Source organism: Dipteris shenzhenensis, chromosome 1 (assembly GCF_047967505.1).
Source record: "Dipteris shenzhenensis isolate YYH24624 ecotype China chromosome 1, Dip_SZ_1.0, whole genome shotgun sequence".
NCBI classification, from domain to species: Eukaryota; Viridiplantae; Streptophyta; class Polypodiopsida; order Gleicheniales; family Dipteridaceae; genus Dipteris; species Dipteris shenzhenensis.
In genome coordinates this window covers 64,155,005-64,173,059 of record NC_141596.1, presented here as the reverse complement: position 1 = coordinate 64,173,059, position 18,055 = coordinate 64,155,005, and the positions used below count along the sequence as shown (strand labels likewise).

General features: G+C 41.6%; 1 protein-coding gene across 4 annotated transcripts in view; it reads right to left on the bottom strand.

Moving 5' to 3' along the window:
* Positions 1-4,440: 4,440 nt before the first annotated feature.
* LOC147906196 (cyclin-C1-1-like) overlaps positions 4,441-18,055 on the bottom strand; it is a 30,009-nt gene continuing 16,394 nt past the window's right edge. For 2 of the 4 annotated variants that reach the window (XM_087377029.1, XM_087377038.1), the window contains exons 7-12: positions 8,561-8,679; positions 8,112-8,232; positions 7,897-7,941; positions 7,511-7,658; positions 5,213-5,357; positions 4,441-5,058 (exon numbers count right to left, since the gene is read on the bottom strand). In XM_087377029.1, the coding sequence (XP_087233155.1) occupies positions 5,253-5,357; positions 7,511-7,658; positions 7,897-7,941; positions 8,112-8,232; positions 8,561-8,679 (538 nt within the window). In that variant the 3' untranslated portion in view covers positions 4,441-5,058; positions 5,213-5,252. Of the gene's footprint in view, positions 5,059-5,203; positions 5,358-7,510; positions 7,659-7,896; positions 7,942-8,111; positions 8,233-8,560; positions 8,680-18,055 lie in introns of all 4 variants that reach the window. The other 2 variants (XM_087377015.1, XM_087377023.1) reach the window with 2 other exon arrangements.

Sequence of the window (18,055 nt, the reverse complement as noted above, 5' to 3'; positions counted from 1 at the left end):
CCTTTCCTTTTTAGGTGTGTTTTTCATCTTTGTATAGCCTTCCTTACTTTATTCTAAACTCAACCTCCTCTATTTTTGGTACATCTATCTTTCTTTCACGTCCTTGGAGAAGGTTTCAACTCCAAAAGAAGTCAGAAAGACCTCAAAAATCTACAAATAATGTGTTCAGGGTGGTCGATTTCTGCTGTAGCAATCTCCAAACCCTAAAAACAAGGATGAGAGCTTTGAATCAACTCGTATGTAGGCGTCTCTTGGAAAACGTGCCAACCAACAAGCTGTGGAGAAGCTAGACGAGCAAAAATGGTCACAAAAAGATGCAAAACAAAGGCGAAATGAGGGCAACAAGGATGGCGGCTATGCAAAAACCCTAAAAGGGTAAAAAGGAGCTGAAAGGAGTTGAAAATGAGCAAAATCTGAGGCAACAATGAGCAAAGCTAAGGCGGCTGCTGCAGGAAGAAGGGCTTAAGCAAAATTAGGGTTTCGGGTTAGGTTAGGTATGGGATGATGTGGTAGCTATGGCAGGGTGAACCTACTCTGATACCATGTTAAAAACATGGTGTGAGGGGGAGAGAGAGAGAGGGAGAGAGAGGCTAGCGAGTGAAGAAGTGATACTCAAATGAAGACATAATGAAGGCTTTCATTCATTCATCAAGTATATCAAGACAAGTGAAGTACAAGCCTTATATAGGCTACCCACTCACACACTAGCACCTAGTGCATGATATGGGACAAGTCCAATGATAACACGTGGCACTCACACAAGACTCACTCACATAAACTAGTACTAGATCACCTAGTACTTCACAATAACACATCACATCACCACTCTCTTTGGCTATGATATCTCCAACATTAACACTAGCAATGCTAGATAGGTAGCAAGCTAGAATATTGAACAACACATTAGCATTGTTGGATAGCTATCTAGCAATGATAGCAAGCACAACTAGATAATTCACTAGTACTAACTAGCTACCTATATTGTCATGAAAGAAAGCACTACTATTAGCTCACTCATCTTGCTAGCTCATAGAGCTTAATCAATTGCTGCTAGCTCTATAAGGTACATAGCTAGATAGAACTTCTAGCTACTTGTAGTAATCTTACAGCTAGTAGTGCTTAATCAATTGTTGTAGCATTATAAGATAGGTAGCTAGCAATCCTACATAACTAGATAGCTAGATAGAACTGCTAGATGGCTAGCTATTCACTACTAGATAGCTAGATACTTGGATAAGATTGCTAGTTAGCTAGCTATTGATAGTGGGATAGGAGATAGCACTACTGGATAGCACTATTGCTAGTTAGATAGCGCTATTGGATAGCTAGATAGTTGATTGGATTGCTAGCACAATTGGATAGCTAGATAGTTAGAGAAGATTACTAGGTAGCTAGATAGGATTTCTACTAGGTAGCTACATAGAACTGCTTGCTACTAGTAGTCATCTTATAGCTAGTAATGCTTAACCAATTGAGGGAACAAAAAAAGAGGGCCTTGTGCATGCATGCCTTGCAATATCCTCTTAATGATATCTTGCTAATCAGTCAGTTCATTTAGCATGTTCTCCTTTTATTCATACTTGTCTTGCAAAACCATAAGGTTAAGCATTAGAACTAGTGGCCAATACTGTATACAAATAGAATTATAGTGGATAAATTCATGGATTGTTATATATAATCTATAGTATGTTGGGCATTATTGTAGTCTATCCTTGTCATTAACCAACAATATCTATCACAACAATGCAAGTATATCAGTGGGTTATGCTTTACCTTATTTTCGAACTAAGGGATATGTTTGTGTCATCACGAAAGAATTGATCTCTTCTTGGAGGTTATTGACTTACATTCTCAATATACAACAAAGCGCAATTAATATGGTCGTAGCTCCTTCCACCCAAAAGTTTCCCTATCTAGATCTAGGTCATAACAAGTGATGATGAAGTTGATCTTTGTATCCACACTATGCATTTTTCATGTTTCAAGGGTGAACCCCTTGGCAAAGGCAATGCCCACGTTGCCATTTGTTGGAGCATTGTGATAGAGAAAGTGCTCAAGATAAAAGAACCCTTTAGACAATTTAGGTCTTACTATGTTTTCCTCGACTCATTTTCCTAATTTTTGAGGTGCACAATTGAACATCATGTGCCGCTAGTCTTGTATGTTTGCCTCTCCATAAATCATTTAAAGCTAAGACATGTATTTGTATGAGTTGTTAAGGCTTCCATATAACATGTATTAGCATTGATATAGATTAAAAGGATAAGTTTTTTGGTTTTTGCCCCATTATACATCCAAAACGCCCATAATTTTTACACCAACTATGTTCATGAATTTGTATCTATTTTAGTAGGAAAAGCTAAGTCTTCTTACTTGTATGGCCTCAACCTTGGATATAGCTCATGCAGCAGAGAAGATCAATTCCACAAATGATGAAGTGCCAAATGTCAAAATTAAGATGCTTTTGATTGGAAATAGCTTGTGGAAGATTGTTGAGAACATACACATGTAGCCCCTAATTGGTGCCAAATAATTGAAGAAAGGGATTTTAAGGATAGACAAACACTATGAAATTCTCACACATCACTCACATCATAAGTGCAAATCCTTCAACTCAAACCTAGATGAAACTTGCAAATGACTTTGGAGTAGGCAACATGACCAAGTTTTTGTATCTCAATCGTCCATCACAATTATGGCAAAGGAGAGGGAGAATCACACAACATTCATCTCACGAAGCTCAAAGATATACTGAGCAATTAGCTCTAACAAATGTGCATAATTAACAAATGTGTTGAATAAGTGGCTCAAAGATATACTAAGCAATTAGCTCCAATGAAATCAAGGGTAGGAGATAAAAATATTATCTCAATCATCTTGAACTCCTTAGCACACCCTCTTACAAATCACTTCTTTTTTAACTTAATAGCGAGGCTCATAATGCCAACAATGCACAAGATGGTTGGGATGATGTATCCTATTGATAAGAGGGCATGAGACAACATGGAAGAATAGAATGGAAATTATCCCCCCAAAAAATGTATAGAGCGACAAAGGTAATAGATAATCCATGTATAAAAAAGCTAGTAGGATGGAGGTGGCAATGCTAATGCCGACCAAATTCCCGCATATCAAACAATAGATTCAACCAAAAGGATTGATGAAATTATCTTGGTAAGCAAGGGCATCATGAAAAAAAAAGCAAGACAAAGAAGAACCAAATGTTAAAAGAAACGTGGAAATGGCTCCCAAGATAGCTGAAACAATGCCTCACAACAAAGTAGTAACGAGGACAACAACCATGTATCTAACATCTCTTTATAGCACATACCTCTGAGCAAAACATCCCTTTTGAGGAGCATCCCACTGTTGATACTGAGCAACTACCTCATGTTGCACATTCACTTCATGTCCATAATATGAGTGTAAATTATGGCACATGCTTTTGGAGATGCAATCGCATAATGGATGGTCCGTTATACTAGACATGTGATGTATAATGAAGAGAAAATAGGCATGCTAAACTCACTAGAGATCATGATATATAAGGATGTCTCACGTAAAGCCTAAAAGCCTTTATATGTAAAAAATACTTAATACTATGAATAGCATAAATCTAGTACAATCTGTTGTCAAAGCATGTAGATGGAAAGTTGTACATGTTAGCTTTCCCAAAGTGTGAAAAGCAAAGCAAATGTTTTCATAAATGAATTTCCTAAGGAATATTGACTTAATCTTTTGGGACTTTTAACTTGTTTTTCATGGCCACTATGATGGATGGGTGCCATGAAGAGAGGACATACATATGGAGTTGGTTAATTGAAGTTGTGAGAAAAGGGTACATAGCTTCCTACTTCCCAGCAAAAAGATAAATCAAACCTAAATCTCAACAAAGAAAAATAATGATAGCATTGTGCTTACCATTGCATGTGTTTAATGCTCCAAAATCGCATGCAATAGTAAATCCATTAAGGATACTTATTGCAAGCACTTTGTAGTGATAAATGTGGAGCCCTTGCACTATATATTAGTATCGAATTAAGGCAACAAAAGAAGACACAATTTTAAACTTAAGCAAGTCAACAAAGGGCCTACCAATAAAGTTCCAACACACGATGACAAGCCAATGTCAACAAGAATGAAGACCACTAAAATTGGATGCCCATACAAAATGCGTATGCCACATTGTACAAATTACGAATTTATCTCATGAGCATTATGCTTAAGATCTCTCAAATAGTGATCACTTTTGTAGATCATTCCAATACCAATAACATTGACAACAAGCACCAAGTACCAAAAATGATAGCAAAAACTCAAAATATGTGAGTCAAATGTTTATCTACAAACATTTTTCTGATAGATATCTTCACTAAGGCACAAACAAAGACATTTATTTCTTGCAACAAGAAACGTGTTGATATTCAAGATGATTTAATTTCGTAAAAGGCGGATTGATGATGCATAATGATGCTTCTAAGAACTAAGTCAATGTTTCACTACATCTCAATTGTACTCCTTTAGAAAGAGTCACTAGGACTAAGAGATGTATAACAAAATTTATAGTCTTACCTCACATCCCATTGTCTAGAGATCAGTTTTAAAATTTGACCTACGTTGAGATTTATAGTCTTACCTCTAGGTCAAGTCTAGGGCTTCATTATAAAACCCTGCACTTCTTTGTATTACTTAAGAGTGCAATTTACTCAATTTGTCTAGAAAATAAAATTTCCATCTTTCCACTCATATCACGATAGGTCAAATAGCTCTAATTTTGAAATGCTTGCCGTGGCATTACTTAACATTCAAATGAGAGATACATCTATGCAAATGTAATTCCTGAAAGCACAATTGTGTAAAAGCATGGTGCACGTACCCTTGGTTGAAAGTAGCGCGAGGAAAAAAAAAATCCACAGTTCTCCTAGGCATCCATTTCCCATGCAAGAAGCTAGAAAGAGGTCCCTGTGGGTCTTTCTCGAGGGTTGCATATAATTCCTTCATTTGAATTTCTCTTGTAATTCTCATACAAATGACAATCTCCTTAGTACTTTTCTTCATCTACAAGACAAAGGAGGTAGCAAAAGGTCAGTTCCTCTAATTCGAAATGCTTGCTGCAACGTTGCATATATTCAACGAGCCATATGATTGTACACAAAAAACCCACAAAGCACATATTGAAAGTGACATTTGTTAAGAAGCTTACAAGAGGTACTTCTCACATGCAGAGCTAGAAAAGTCATCGTAGGACTCTCTCAAGGCCTTTGTGGAAGTTTTCGTAATGCTGCATTCAATCTCTCATCTGAAATTGTCCCATAATTCTCGTAGAAATCCAGAATCTCCATCGTGATATTCTTGATCTGCAATCCAAATCATGTTTCAATCAGATTATAATGTAACATGACACAAGGATACGGGACACCTAGGTCGACCCAATCGAGAGCATTTTCTTGAGAATGCTATAATGCAGAAAATTTCACTATTTTTCAAAAGCATTATTTCTGGCAAGCACCAATCTTAACACTGACAACAAAGCACTATAGCTTTCTCTTCAGACCTTCATAAGACCAAAACATACCCAACATACAAAATTGACCTTTAGCATATATTCTTTTTTCATACCCAAATAAAATATTACCAAACCGCCTTTACAATAATGTCAGTCTTAAACAATATTCTGTATATTTTTAGAAATCTTGTTTTAAATGCAGGACTCACAGTAAATATCATAAAATTTCAGGTTATCCAAAGCCTTGAAGTAAAATAAATCATATAATATAAAAGAAGATTCTATGTATTTATATTTAAATTAGGCTCACAGAATTGTATCATTCCTGTGGTGTTGACAATGAGGTCGAGAAAAGGGAGGGGGGACGGTTGCAGGCGTAGTACTGGGGGCTGGTTCACACGGTGGTGAGGAGTGGGAAGGGAGTGGGGAAGAGTCCACCACAATCAGCAGAGGGAGCAGTGGGGGTGGAAGGGGGGGCAGAGCTGGAGGCTATGGAGCAAGGGGAGGAGGCAGGGGTGTATTGCCATCGCTTAAAAGGTGCCCACATATGGGTGAGCCCATGTACTGGTCCTTCCAGTAGATTCTTTTGCTTGCAGGCAAGAGGTCCATCTTTTTTGCAAAAGAGTGGAAGAACTACCTATAATACACAACAAATGGCAAAACCACGCCGGGTTCATTCAGGATACAACCCCCACATATGCCTTCTTTTGCCTGGATCCTCACATTCTTTATTTTCAATTGTATCATGTGTCTGTTTAGAGCCCTGCTCTGTTCCATTGTTTGCACTTTCCTAAGGTCGCTTGAGCCTTGCTCTCCACGCTGTACTTGCTCCCCAGTCCATTGGAACCTACTGCCTCACTCTCCCCAGAAGCTTTCCACCCTGCAAGCTCCCCTGGTTGCATACAAACGTATCATTTAGAAAAACGCTTTCACGCCAAGGAACCTTGGAGCATTCCAGTCTCATAATTTTCATTCCAGGCATGTCCACTTTGAATGTTAACTATGTCCTGCCCTGTGTTCAGAGGTAGCATCTTCTTTCTCCAAAATATCCTTCCTTAATAACACCAGAAGTGGTGCCTGTAGGGGCAGCCTTGCTTAGTAGGTGTCTATGCTTCCTCATTACATCTTCACAAACACATGTTCATTTGAATAATGGAGAGCCAATCTTAAGACTACAGAATCTAAGGGAGGGAAAGTCCTAAGGCACATGCTAAATCATTTATGAAGATATGGAAGAAAATATAGCATCCATGAGTGGAAACTTCCTGAGACATGATGCATCTGCAACAGCAGAAGCCAATTAAATAAGAAGGGAAGAAATATGGATGAATGCAGACTATTTTAGACAACAATTTTCATAAAGGCAACCAGAGAATGTATGGAGGCAGCCTTGAGAGCAGTAAAGCAGCAATAAGAGACAAGAAGTACAGATACGAAAAAAAGACGGAAGATGAAAACAATGAAGGTGCTTGGAATTTAATTTAGAAACGTGAAGGTCAGAGGATTGTGGAAGAATGAGTAGGGTACTAGTGGAAGAAGGTAGCGCTCAGCTTGCAATGGACAGAATTTGTGGACTAAAGCAAGCATGAAAGAAAAGGGTGAGCACCTTTCATATATAGAACACACGTACTTCATTTGTAGCATGAAATTTTTTCCTTGCAAAAGAACTCATAGCAGATCCAAAAAGATTCTGGATAAGGCTTTCACTTAAAGAAAGGCCAGGTAGGGAACAAGAGGCAGTTGTAGATGCCTATTTGACAAGGGACTGCTTAAAATTGTTCACTGTGCCTCCATTGTTTCAACTTTCACAATTCACAATTGTTACTCATCCAGCAGCATGCTAATTCTTAGCTCATAGGTATCAAAATATATCATTGTTGCAATCCTGACACGCTGGGAAGTCTCTTATGGGTGCCTCTTAGCTTCTGCTCAGAAAAGAAGAATTGACTATTCGTTTGTAAATAACTGGAGTCAAAACAGTTGAGAAATCGTGAGAACTTTTACCACATTCATATCAACTCGGAGCCCTTCAAACCATGCAAGTGTGTCCCTTTCTTGCAACACACTTGCAACATATATGCATGCGAGGGCGATCATAAAAGGAGGATGCACCAGTATCACATCAGTCCTATACAAGTCATTGACCAAGGACCTGCAAAAACACATCCAGGTAGCATGTCAGTAGGTTAACAGCCGTAATACAACTTCCATGAGCCATTTGAATGCAAAAGTCTTGAGCAGCAAACAAAAATACGTGAATTTGCATGACTTATTAGTTTAACAGCAGTTATGCACATTCCACGATGAGGTTTGAATACAAAAAGGTTTCACACGTGGCTGAATTTGCATGACTTCTTCAGAATTTGTGGAGTTAATTTAAGAGTCCATACCAGGTTGCTTTTGCCATGTCAGTAAACCCAGCATCTTGTAATAATCTGCAAAGGCATTCCACAGGACTATCACAATAATATCTTGCTTTTGAAGAAAGTTCCCAATCTGCTTCTAGACAAAAATTAAAAATTGTTCGACATTAATTCTCTCACTTTAAAAACACATCCCCATGGAAAGTTAGACCAGGGACTATTGTGTATCACTCATCACTTACAGAATTAATGGGCGGTAAGGATGATAGATTATAAGATAGAAATCAAGTGCTTCAAGCAACCTCATCTCCATGTAAAGTATATCAGGGACCTCATAACGACCTTTCTCATCGAACACGGCTCCTTCATCAATTATGCACAAAGAATATAAATACTTAAACCATAAAGCAGCCCAGCTCTGTCTCAAAATTATCACCCGCTGAGCCACACAAAAACAATATTTTTCCATAACTATTCATTTTGATTAAAATACTGACCAAAAACTATATTACAGATTCCTCTCACGCAATTAAAAGGAGTCCGTAGCCTTGATGCATTTCGTTAACAGTGTCTTTGGAACCATCAAGTCAAACAACAGAACAGTATAACTCAGTTTTGTCTTGATTGTTATTGTTTTTTCCTTTCTTTTAACAAAGCACAGACAATAAAAAACTGTGTATTGCAAACTTACGAATCTTCTTCATGCAAAAAACAAGTAGCTTGGCCTGCACTGTACTCTCTTCTGCTTTTGACGCCAAATACAAGCAAGTTGGAGCTACTAAACGAGGATCGTATTCAATGAAGCTTTTCCTGTATACATTAAGCAACATACTATATTAGTCAGCCATAATTGTACAACTGCACGATTTGAGTCCAAAACTCCATCAATCCTGTCCCATTCAAAGAGACTCAGACAAATGAGATAGCTAAGAGCGAAGAGTACCAATCCCTTTGTGCAAAAGGACACCCAAGAAAGGAGGCAGAACAATTGAAACATGAGGCTCACTAGCTCTCTCAGATGAGTTTCCAGAAAATACTGGTCCCGTTGAGGAGGCCTCAGCTCTCGAATTTCAGGATGAAATTTTGGGAAAGATATGAGATTCAGCTGAATCCTCTGAGGCACATTAATAACTTAGCACAAGTATGTGAGCTTTAGCACTGTGACAAGAATTCTGTGTCTGGGAAAGATATGAGATTTAGCTGAATCCTCTTGATGCACATTAACATACAAGGTCAGTCTCAGAGTTCACATACATTTTACTCTATTCCAGAGACTTATCAAGGGAGCCTTCTATATTATAACTTCGTGCAGATTTCTTACCAAAAACTGTGGTGCACCTGGAGCTCATGCATTGGAATTTATAGTCACACTGGTTGATTCACCATATACATGCGATCATGAGTAGTGCAGAGCACCTTTACTCTTCCTTTTGGAGGCAAGATTGTGATACTTCTGACATTGAGATGCTGAGCAAGGACGAAGGATCTCTTATTTGTACTCATAATTAAACCTTATGATCAATGTGGAAGATGTGGTGAAATGTGTCTACAATATTTGCCACGCCAGAAAAAAACAGTGGACAACAAGCTTCTCGCTGGCTTATTGCAGGCTTTGCCTATTCTAGAAGGCAAAATAGACAGATATTGCCATGGATTTCATATTATGAAAAATTAAGGCAGTAACATATAGCTAATCCTTGCAGTAGAAACTAGCATCAAAGGGATCCCACAACTCTCTGTATCCACTCAGCTCAAAAGGTAAACTCAGATATGAATGTACACAAAAGAATACAACCAAAATAATAAAATTACGAAGCTCCACAATTATTGTCTGTCAAGTAGATAACTTTGCCCGAAACAACCCGGCCAAGTGCTGGACTAATGATCTTATCCCAGAGGTGGAAGATCGGAAGGCAAAATGCCTGTCCTACTGGTACCTACCCTCTCCTGCACGCTTTAGTCTGGATGCTTCTGTGGCATGAGAATATAAAGGCCACCCAATACCCTCTGTAAATAGGTGAGGGAGGGCAATCTTGCCATCCCTCTAGAACTTACTGAGTGGACCTCCTGACAGGCCACATTGTCAGTACATTGGCCAGCCCAGGTTGGTCATATCTTCCCCCACATACGACCTCTACAGATGCCCTCCTATTCTGCCTATGTAATGGCCAGTCCTACCAGCCATTTCTGGGCTCAAACAGTCCGAGATCTGGGACTGAATCTCCTCTATGAAGGCTGGCATGTCCAGCCCCTCAGTCCCCATATGATGCTGGCATATCAACCATTCCAAACAGCCCCCAAATTGGACTGAAGAAGATGGCTCTAAAATAGGACATAAACTGCCCAATTTGGGCATGTGACTCCCTAGAAGGTCGCCTTGGGAAGAGGTGCACTAAGAGAAGAAAATAGGCTGAGCAGATGGCATTCAGCTGATGGCGATGGAGCTATGGAAAGCCAGCAGGCTAGCCAGCACAGGAGTTGGAGCACACCAAGGGCCAGATATTACGCGAAAATCTGTCTGCTCCTAGAATGTTACATCGAATCACGGGAACAGGCATAAATATTTTCCTCCCAGCCAACCTCGGTGGTAGCAAGCTCTCAGAAAATCCTGTTACGTGAAAACTTCAGCTTGCTTATACCCAACGAGCCCCAAAAGTCCCTAGATGGATCTAGTATGCCACATGTCTTCATTTTAGAGTCCTTCCTTAATGCATCATTTACCCCTCTCTTGGGATATCATTGAAACCATTTGCACCTAGGCATATTTCATGCATTTAGGTCCCTTAGCCTTAGATCCACCTAGTCTAGTGCCATGTCACCCTCACCAAGGACCTTGACCTTTATTCCTTTTTGATCATTTACATGAGGCCTAAACAAATATAATACAAACATTGATCCTTTAAAGGAAAATGTCGAATGACCCTTCCGAGGTCATGTTACCTCGACTTGAGCATAACATTCCTTCCCTCTTCAGGCATCAGCGTCCTCGATGATAAAGTCTAAGAACACTCTCCGTAACTGGTATACGGATTCCCACGTAGCTTCTGATAGCGGTAGACCATGCCATGCAACCAACACCGTAGGTATCTTCCGATTGCGTACTTGCATTGTTCCTCGGTCCAGGATTCATGTTGGTTTGCGTCTTGCATTATCCTCTATCTCCTGAAACAAAACAACACCCTCGATTAGTGAGTCGCCTGAATGCAAAATTTTATTTAAACGAGAAACATGAAACAGTGGGTGCACCTTACAACCCTGTGGCAATTCTAATTTATAGGCTACCTTGCCTATTCTTTTTAGAATTAACCATGGCTCACAATATCGAGGTGATAACTTAGCACACTCTCCTGCAGTCAAAGATTTAGAGTGCAAAGGAACTCTGAGAAAAACGTTTTCTCCTTCCTTAAATTCTCTAGCGGATCGGTTTTCATCCGCATACACCTTAGCTCTATCCATAGCTTGGTGGATGTTAGCTCTCACAAGTGCTAGCATCTCCCGCATGTGAACCACAAAATTCGCGACACTAGGCACTTTCTAAGGTATTCCAACTATAGTTGGATTCGCTGGTCTATAACCATAGTTCAGCTCAAACGGACTGAACCCTGTAGAGGAATGTTTTCTATCATTGTAGGCAAATTCTAACAATGGCAACCACTTGTCCCATGTATGTTGCCTCAATGACACATATGCTCTAAGCATATCCTCTAAAATTTGGTTGATTCTTTCCATCTGACCATCCGTTTCTGGATGATCCCCACTACTCATTCCCAACTCAGTCCTTAGTGTCTCAAACACCGCAGTCCAAAAATGACCGGTAAATTTTACATCTCTGTCTGACAGTATGGATTTGGGTAATCCATGTAAACGAAATATATGTCTAATAAACAAATCCGCCACTTGCGGGGCACTAACAGACTCTCTAGTTGGGAATATTCAAGTCTTACCATACACAGTATAGTTTTCTTTTTATTTACATAAAGACTAGCTTTCCTCAAAGTATTGAACACTATTCTTAAGTGTTCATGATGCTCAGTAATACATTTACTAAATACCAGAATATCGTCAATAAAGTGTACTACAAACTTTCCGATATACGGACGTAGTAAATCGTTCATAAGCATGACGAATGTAGCTGGAGCATTGGTAAGTCCAAAGGGCATTACCAAAAACTCATAATGTCCAAACCTACTTCTAAAAGCGGTTTTATACACATCCTCGGCCCTAATACGAATCTAATGGTAGCCACATTTAAGATCTATCTTACTAAAAATTACGGCCCCATGTAATACATCTAGCAAATCATCGATCCGAGCCATCGGATACCTGTGCTTAATAGTGATATTATTCAATGCTCTGTAATCTATATAGAGACGAAAAGTATCATCTTTCTTCTTCTTTAATATCACTGGCAAAACAAAAGGTACGAAACTTGGTTGAATCTGTCCCAACTTGAGGTATTCTTCCAGTTGTCTTCGTACCTCCGCTTCTTCGGTAAAACTCAACCTATAGGGAGGCCTATTTACAGGTTCTGCCCCCGGGATTAGTTCAATCTTATGCTGAACATTCCGCTCTGGAGGTAACCCATAAGGTAGCTCAGGTCCCTAAAACAATCAGAGAACTCCTCTGCTATTTGATCAGCCAGCTTGGCCATCTCTCCATCTTGGACGACATCAGTGCTAGCCGAAGAATCATCAATCAGCTCTACCAATGCTGTACAAAGAAACAAAAACTCTTCTTGAGCTTTTCGAGTTTCCATTACGGAAACCAACGGGCCTTGAGGTATATCTTTTTCACCTCGTAAGACATACAACACATCATTCACCTTGAATTGATAAATGTGCTTTTTCCAATCCGTAGCTGAATTCTTCCTAGAATGCCAAGCCTTACCCAGGGCTATGTCTGCATGAGCAAGCTTAGTCATTTCAAAATCAAGCTTCTCAACATAGTCCTGAATTCGAAGCTCCAACTGGGTAACCCTTTGGTCCCATACTTCAGTTGAACTTCCATCTGCCATTCTGACTATATATGCATAGTCAGATGGGCTAGTCTTTAGTTTCAGCCTCTTTACAAGCTTGGAGTTAATTACATTGTGCGTTGACGCTGAGTCAAACAACACAATGACATCATGATTAGCTACTTGCCCTTTCATCTTCATTAACTCCATATCATTAAAGGCTATATACCCCGTTGTTGCGGGCTTTGACACAATATTATCAAGTGCACTAGTTACTAACTTAGCAACACACACACATAACAAAAAAGGTACTAACCTTTGAGAAGATCCCGCTAGCTGAATCTGCATCTGTTCTGCTCTGGGACTTTCCTCCATTTCCACGTCGCATTCTAAGACCACCATCTCAACCATCCGACGATCTTTGTTTCATAGATAATCTTTCCACTGATGAGGCTGAAGGCAACCAAAACACAAGCCTTCTCTCCTCACTTTTTCCCTTTGCTCTGGGTTCAAAGAAGACTTTGATCAAGCCCGGGCTGCCATTGGTGTTACTTTTCTTTTCATTCCAATGGTGGTACTTGATTTAGGAGTCTCAACTGGTTTCGCATGCTTGGCTTGACCACTAGGCTGTGAGGCACTCCCTTTGCTAATCCACTTCTTAAACCCAGTTTTCTTCGGGTATCCATACTAAGTCCCAACCTGCACAAACCCACTTGGTCTGTTCCCTTTTGCATCTTCATAGTTCAGGGCTATGGCAATTGCTTCATCTAGCGTGTTCGCATACTTAGCTCAAACTTCCATCTTTATCCGATCATTCAATCCAAAGATAAAATCTTTTACTTGGATTGACTGAGGTAGGGGTTCATCAACCTTCATTACACTTTCTCTGAACTTATCAGTGTATTTTGCCACTAATAAATTTCTCTGATGAAGGTTTCGACACTGATTCCAAGCTCGGGATGCTTCGTCAGGAGGTAGGAAGTGTTTTCTAAATTCCTTTTTAAACCCCTCCCAAGTAGTGGATGCTACTCCATCTTTCTGTTGTTTTATCCACCACCTATCCGCTGCCTCATTAAACATATGGATGGCCTCACGGATTTTCTTCATATCATTTCTGATTTCACAAATGGCGAAGGCCTCGTCCCATTTGTCTAACTAGGTTTCAATGACATCGAAACTACGGTCAGACATCCGATCAGAATACTTTTCTGGCCTATAATTGGCAATATTAGGCACCTTAGCCCTCCTAGGCTCGACCATACGAACACTAGACTCCGGTTCCATCGGAGATTTACCTTTCTCCTCATGAGATAGTCTGGCAGACATACTATGCATCATTTTCCTGAGCTCAGATTGCCCTACATTTGCTTGTAACTGTTGCGCTAAAATCTGTTGCAAGGCATCCTCTAACATTGCAATCCTGCCAGATAGTGTATGACCTGCTGGACGCGACACCTGCGGGGTCAGCCGAACTCCCGACTGTACAGGATCCATCCTAGAAGCTTCTTCTTCTACTTTCATTTAGGTCAATAGGTGTTTTTCTTTTTTTTAAATAAATAACAAAACACCGCTTGAAACTGTAATTACAAATCACAAGTCCAACTTCCAAATTTATAGCTAACCAAACATATATCACACTGTAACCAAAACCACTTTTCCCTGTACTAGGGAAAACTCCTGCAATCCAAATTGACTCAAACACGGAGACAAATAAACAAGCAAATACTCCAACAAAGCTTAGAAGGCATAGAGAGCTTATAGAGAAACGATAGGGTTTGCAGTGGAGCGATCAAAAAATAGACAATATTCCAACACAACTGAAGAACGGAACTCAGAAAACATAGTGCCTGTCGGTAATATGAAAAACTGAATACAAGAACCTCAAGCCGTCGTGTCTCAAGGACCGTGGCTGAGGTGAATCAGAAAGATGATTCCATGTAGAGAAACTGTAGAAAAGATAGCAGCAGAGGGAGCGTAACGCAATCCTCCGTGTGGCTCGATGATGATGAAGATAAGGAGCAGATCTGGAGCAGAGGAGCAGAAGTTGGGGCAGATCTGGAGGAGAAGGAGGAGCAGCCAGGAGGCAGGAAGGAGAGGCATAGAGGAGCAAATCTGAAGAGGAGAGGTAGAAGTGGAGCAGGCGTGGCTGCAGCAAAGCATGGAGGAGAAGAGGAGCAGCTGCAAGTCCTGTCCTGTCATGGAGAGTGTGGGGGGCTAGTGCCTTTATAGGCCTGACCTAGCTGGTCGACCAGCTGGTCGGTGGGCCTGCCAGCTGGTCGGTGGGCCTGCCAGCTGGTCGGTGGGTCTGCCAGCTGGTCAGCCATTTCTGGCCTTTCTGGCCACTGGTTTGGCCCTGTTGGCTGACCTTTTGGCTGGCCTGCCAGCTGGTATGTTTGCCCCAGAAATTGGGGATTGCTAGTTGCTTAATACCCCCTCTCAATTGCCAATTTGGAGGGGCAGACATTGTGTGCGTGGAGCTTCGTGTAGGGATGGCGACGGTGGTGGTGGCTATCCCTGTGAAATGCCCAAGAGATGATCACAAGAGGAGTGCCCTCGCAAGGGAATTGTTCACTTCCTCAAGTGCCTGAGTTACACGTATGATCACCAGAAATAAGAACACTGTGAAGCTCGAGAGAATAAGCCACCCCCTCTCAACGCCGAAAGGTGGAGGAAAAAAACAAAGGTAATATGTCGTAGCAGCACTGATAATCCAGAGATGGTAGGATTCCGCCAAAGGAGAACAATGATCCAGTGTGTGCCCAATCTTGGACCTCGGGAGAGAGGAGTCTATCCCCGCCTCCATGCATGTAGAAGATTCGAACAGAAACATCAAGACACATCTGAACATAAAGGGTCCCGCTTAGGGAGAACTTGTAGATCCTGGAAGTCGATGTCGATGGAGATCTGGTAGAGGTGAAGGATCATGACCTCCTTGGGGAGTGTCAAGCCTGAAACCGAAAAGGGAGGGAGGGATGGGTGTAGAAGATGGAGGTAAGAAAGGTAGGGAGGGATGGGAGTAGAAGATGGAGTTCTGAAAGGGAGGGAGGGAAGTAGAAGATGGAGTTCTCTCCCTTAGTGCGCAGCGGAATGAAGAGGAAACTGATATGTTCATAGGAGTGATGCTCCCTATACCTATGGCCTCCATGAAGAAGCAGGATCTTTAGATCACCAGAGATCTGGGGTCTTTAGCTCACCATGGCTCTGATACCATATAGAGAAACGATAGGGTTTGCAATGGAGCGATCAAAAAATAGACAATACTCCGACACAACTGAAGAACGGAACTCAGAAAACATAGTGCCTGTCGGTAATATGAAAAACTGAATACAAGAACCTCAAGCCGTCGTGTCTCAAGGACCGTGGCTGAGGTGAATCAGAAAGATGATTCCATGTAGAGAAACTGTAGAAAAGATAGCAGCAGAGGGAGCGTAACGCAGTCCTCCGTGTGGCTCGATGATGATGAAGATAAGGAGCAGATCTGGAGCAGAGGAGCAGAAGTTGGGGCAGATCTGGAGGAGAAGAAGGAGCAGCCAGGAGGCAGGAAGGAGAGGCATAGAGGAGGCAGCAGCCAGGAGGCAGAGAGGAGCAGATCTGAAGAGGAGAGGTAGAAGTGGAGCAGGCAGGGCTGCAGCAAAGCATGGAGGAGAAGAGGAGCAGCTGCAGGTCCTGTCCTGTCATGGAGAGTCTGGGGGGCTAGTGCCTTTATAGGCCTGACCTAGCTGGTCGGCCAGCTGGTCGGTGGGCCTGCCAGCTGGTCGGTGGGTCTGCCAGCTGGTCGGCCATTTCTGGCCTTTCTGGCCACTGGTTTGGCCCTGCTGGCTGACCTTTTGGCTGGCCTGCCAGCTGGTATGTTTGCCCCAGAAATTGGGGATTGCTAGTTGCTTAATAGAGCTCCCTGGTTATATTTCTGCTGCATGAAGAGATCAACTTGTCCCTGTAAGGTTGTTCCAAGCATTTATAACATGTCTTGTGACCACGAACATGCGGTACTATCTGCCCCTTCCCACGAGCTCACGACCAAGCGAAGTGCCTATCTCGTGTTCCGCAACTAAATTCAGCCAATAAGGTCTAACTTTGCGGGCTACCAGGTCCCATAGTCGAGACCATGACTAATAAATCCTTTATACTGTTATAACGCCCGAGCTTTGCAGAGTAGTTGATTCACAGCCAATGTTACGCTTCAGCCTTTGATGTTAACCAATCTCCGCCAGGTAATCACGACACAGTAACGTGCGTAACTCTACTGGCTACCTCACCTTCAATTCGTCAACAGCTTTACGTGAACTCGGCCTCTTAGATCTCATAGATGTTGTTTGAATACATGCCCATGCGGGTGACGAGATATCTCAAGGCAAACCAAATCTTGCAACAGCTAGTTCCGTGACCACACAGTACCTCTCGTCGTGCGCTGCTCATCAACGCTACCCAGACTAACGAACTGCCAAATAACGATCTGTGTAGAATTTGGGCTCCGTGTTGTCCGTCGTCAAACGCCCATGTGCAAAATGAGTCTCCAACAATATTGCACAGCTAGTCCCTCGATGCATCCCAATCACGACCGCTCCTTTACACGAGACAAATGGACCTTGGTATCGAACTCCAAGCACCCTTCAAGTAGTACATGCAAGTCCCGTGACGACAGAATAGCCCTCTACTTGCAGTCGTGAACTCCTACTTCATCGCTTAGTACTCTAAGCGAAGCGCCGCTCCAACTCCCACAGCCCGATGCAATCCCACGACCAGGGCTCTGATACCAAATATTACACGAAAATCTGTCTGCTCCTAGAATGTTATGTCGAATCACGGGCACAGGCACAAATATTTTCCTCCCAGCCAACCTCGGTGGCAGCAAGCTCTCAGAAAATCCTGTTACGTGAAAACTTCAGCTTACTTATTCCCAACGAGCCCCAAAAGTCCCTAGATGGATCTAGTATGCCACATGTCTTCATTTTAGGATCCTTCCTTAATGCATCATTTACCCCTCTCTTGGGATATCATTGAAACCATTTGCCCCTAGGCATATATCATGCATTTAGGTCCCTTAGCCTTATATCCACCTAGTCTAGTGCCATGTCACCCTCACCAAGGACCTTGACCTTTATTCCTTTTTTATCATTTACATGAAGCCCAAACAAATATAATACAAACATTGATCCTTTAAAGGAAAATGTCGATTGACCCTTCCGAGGTCATGTTACCTCGACTTGAGCGTAACACCAGAAGCAGCAAATC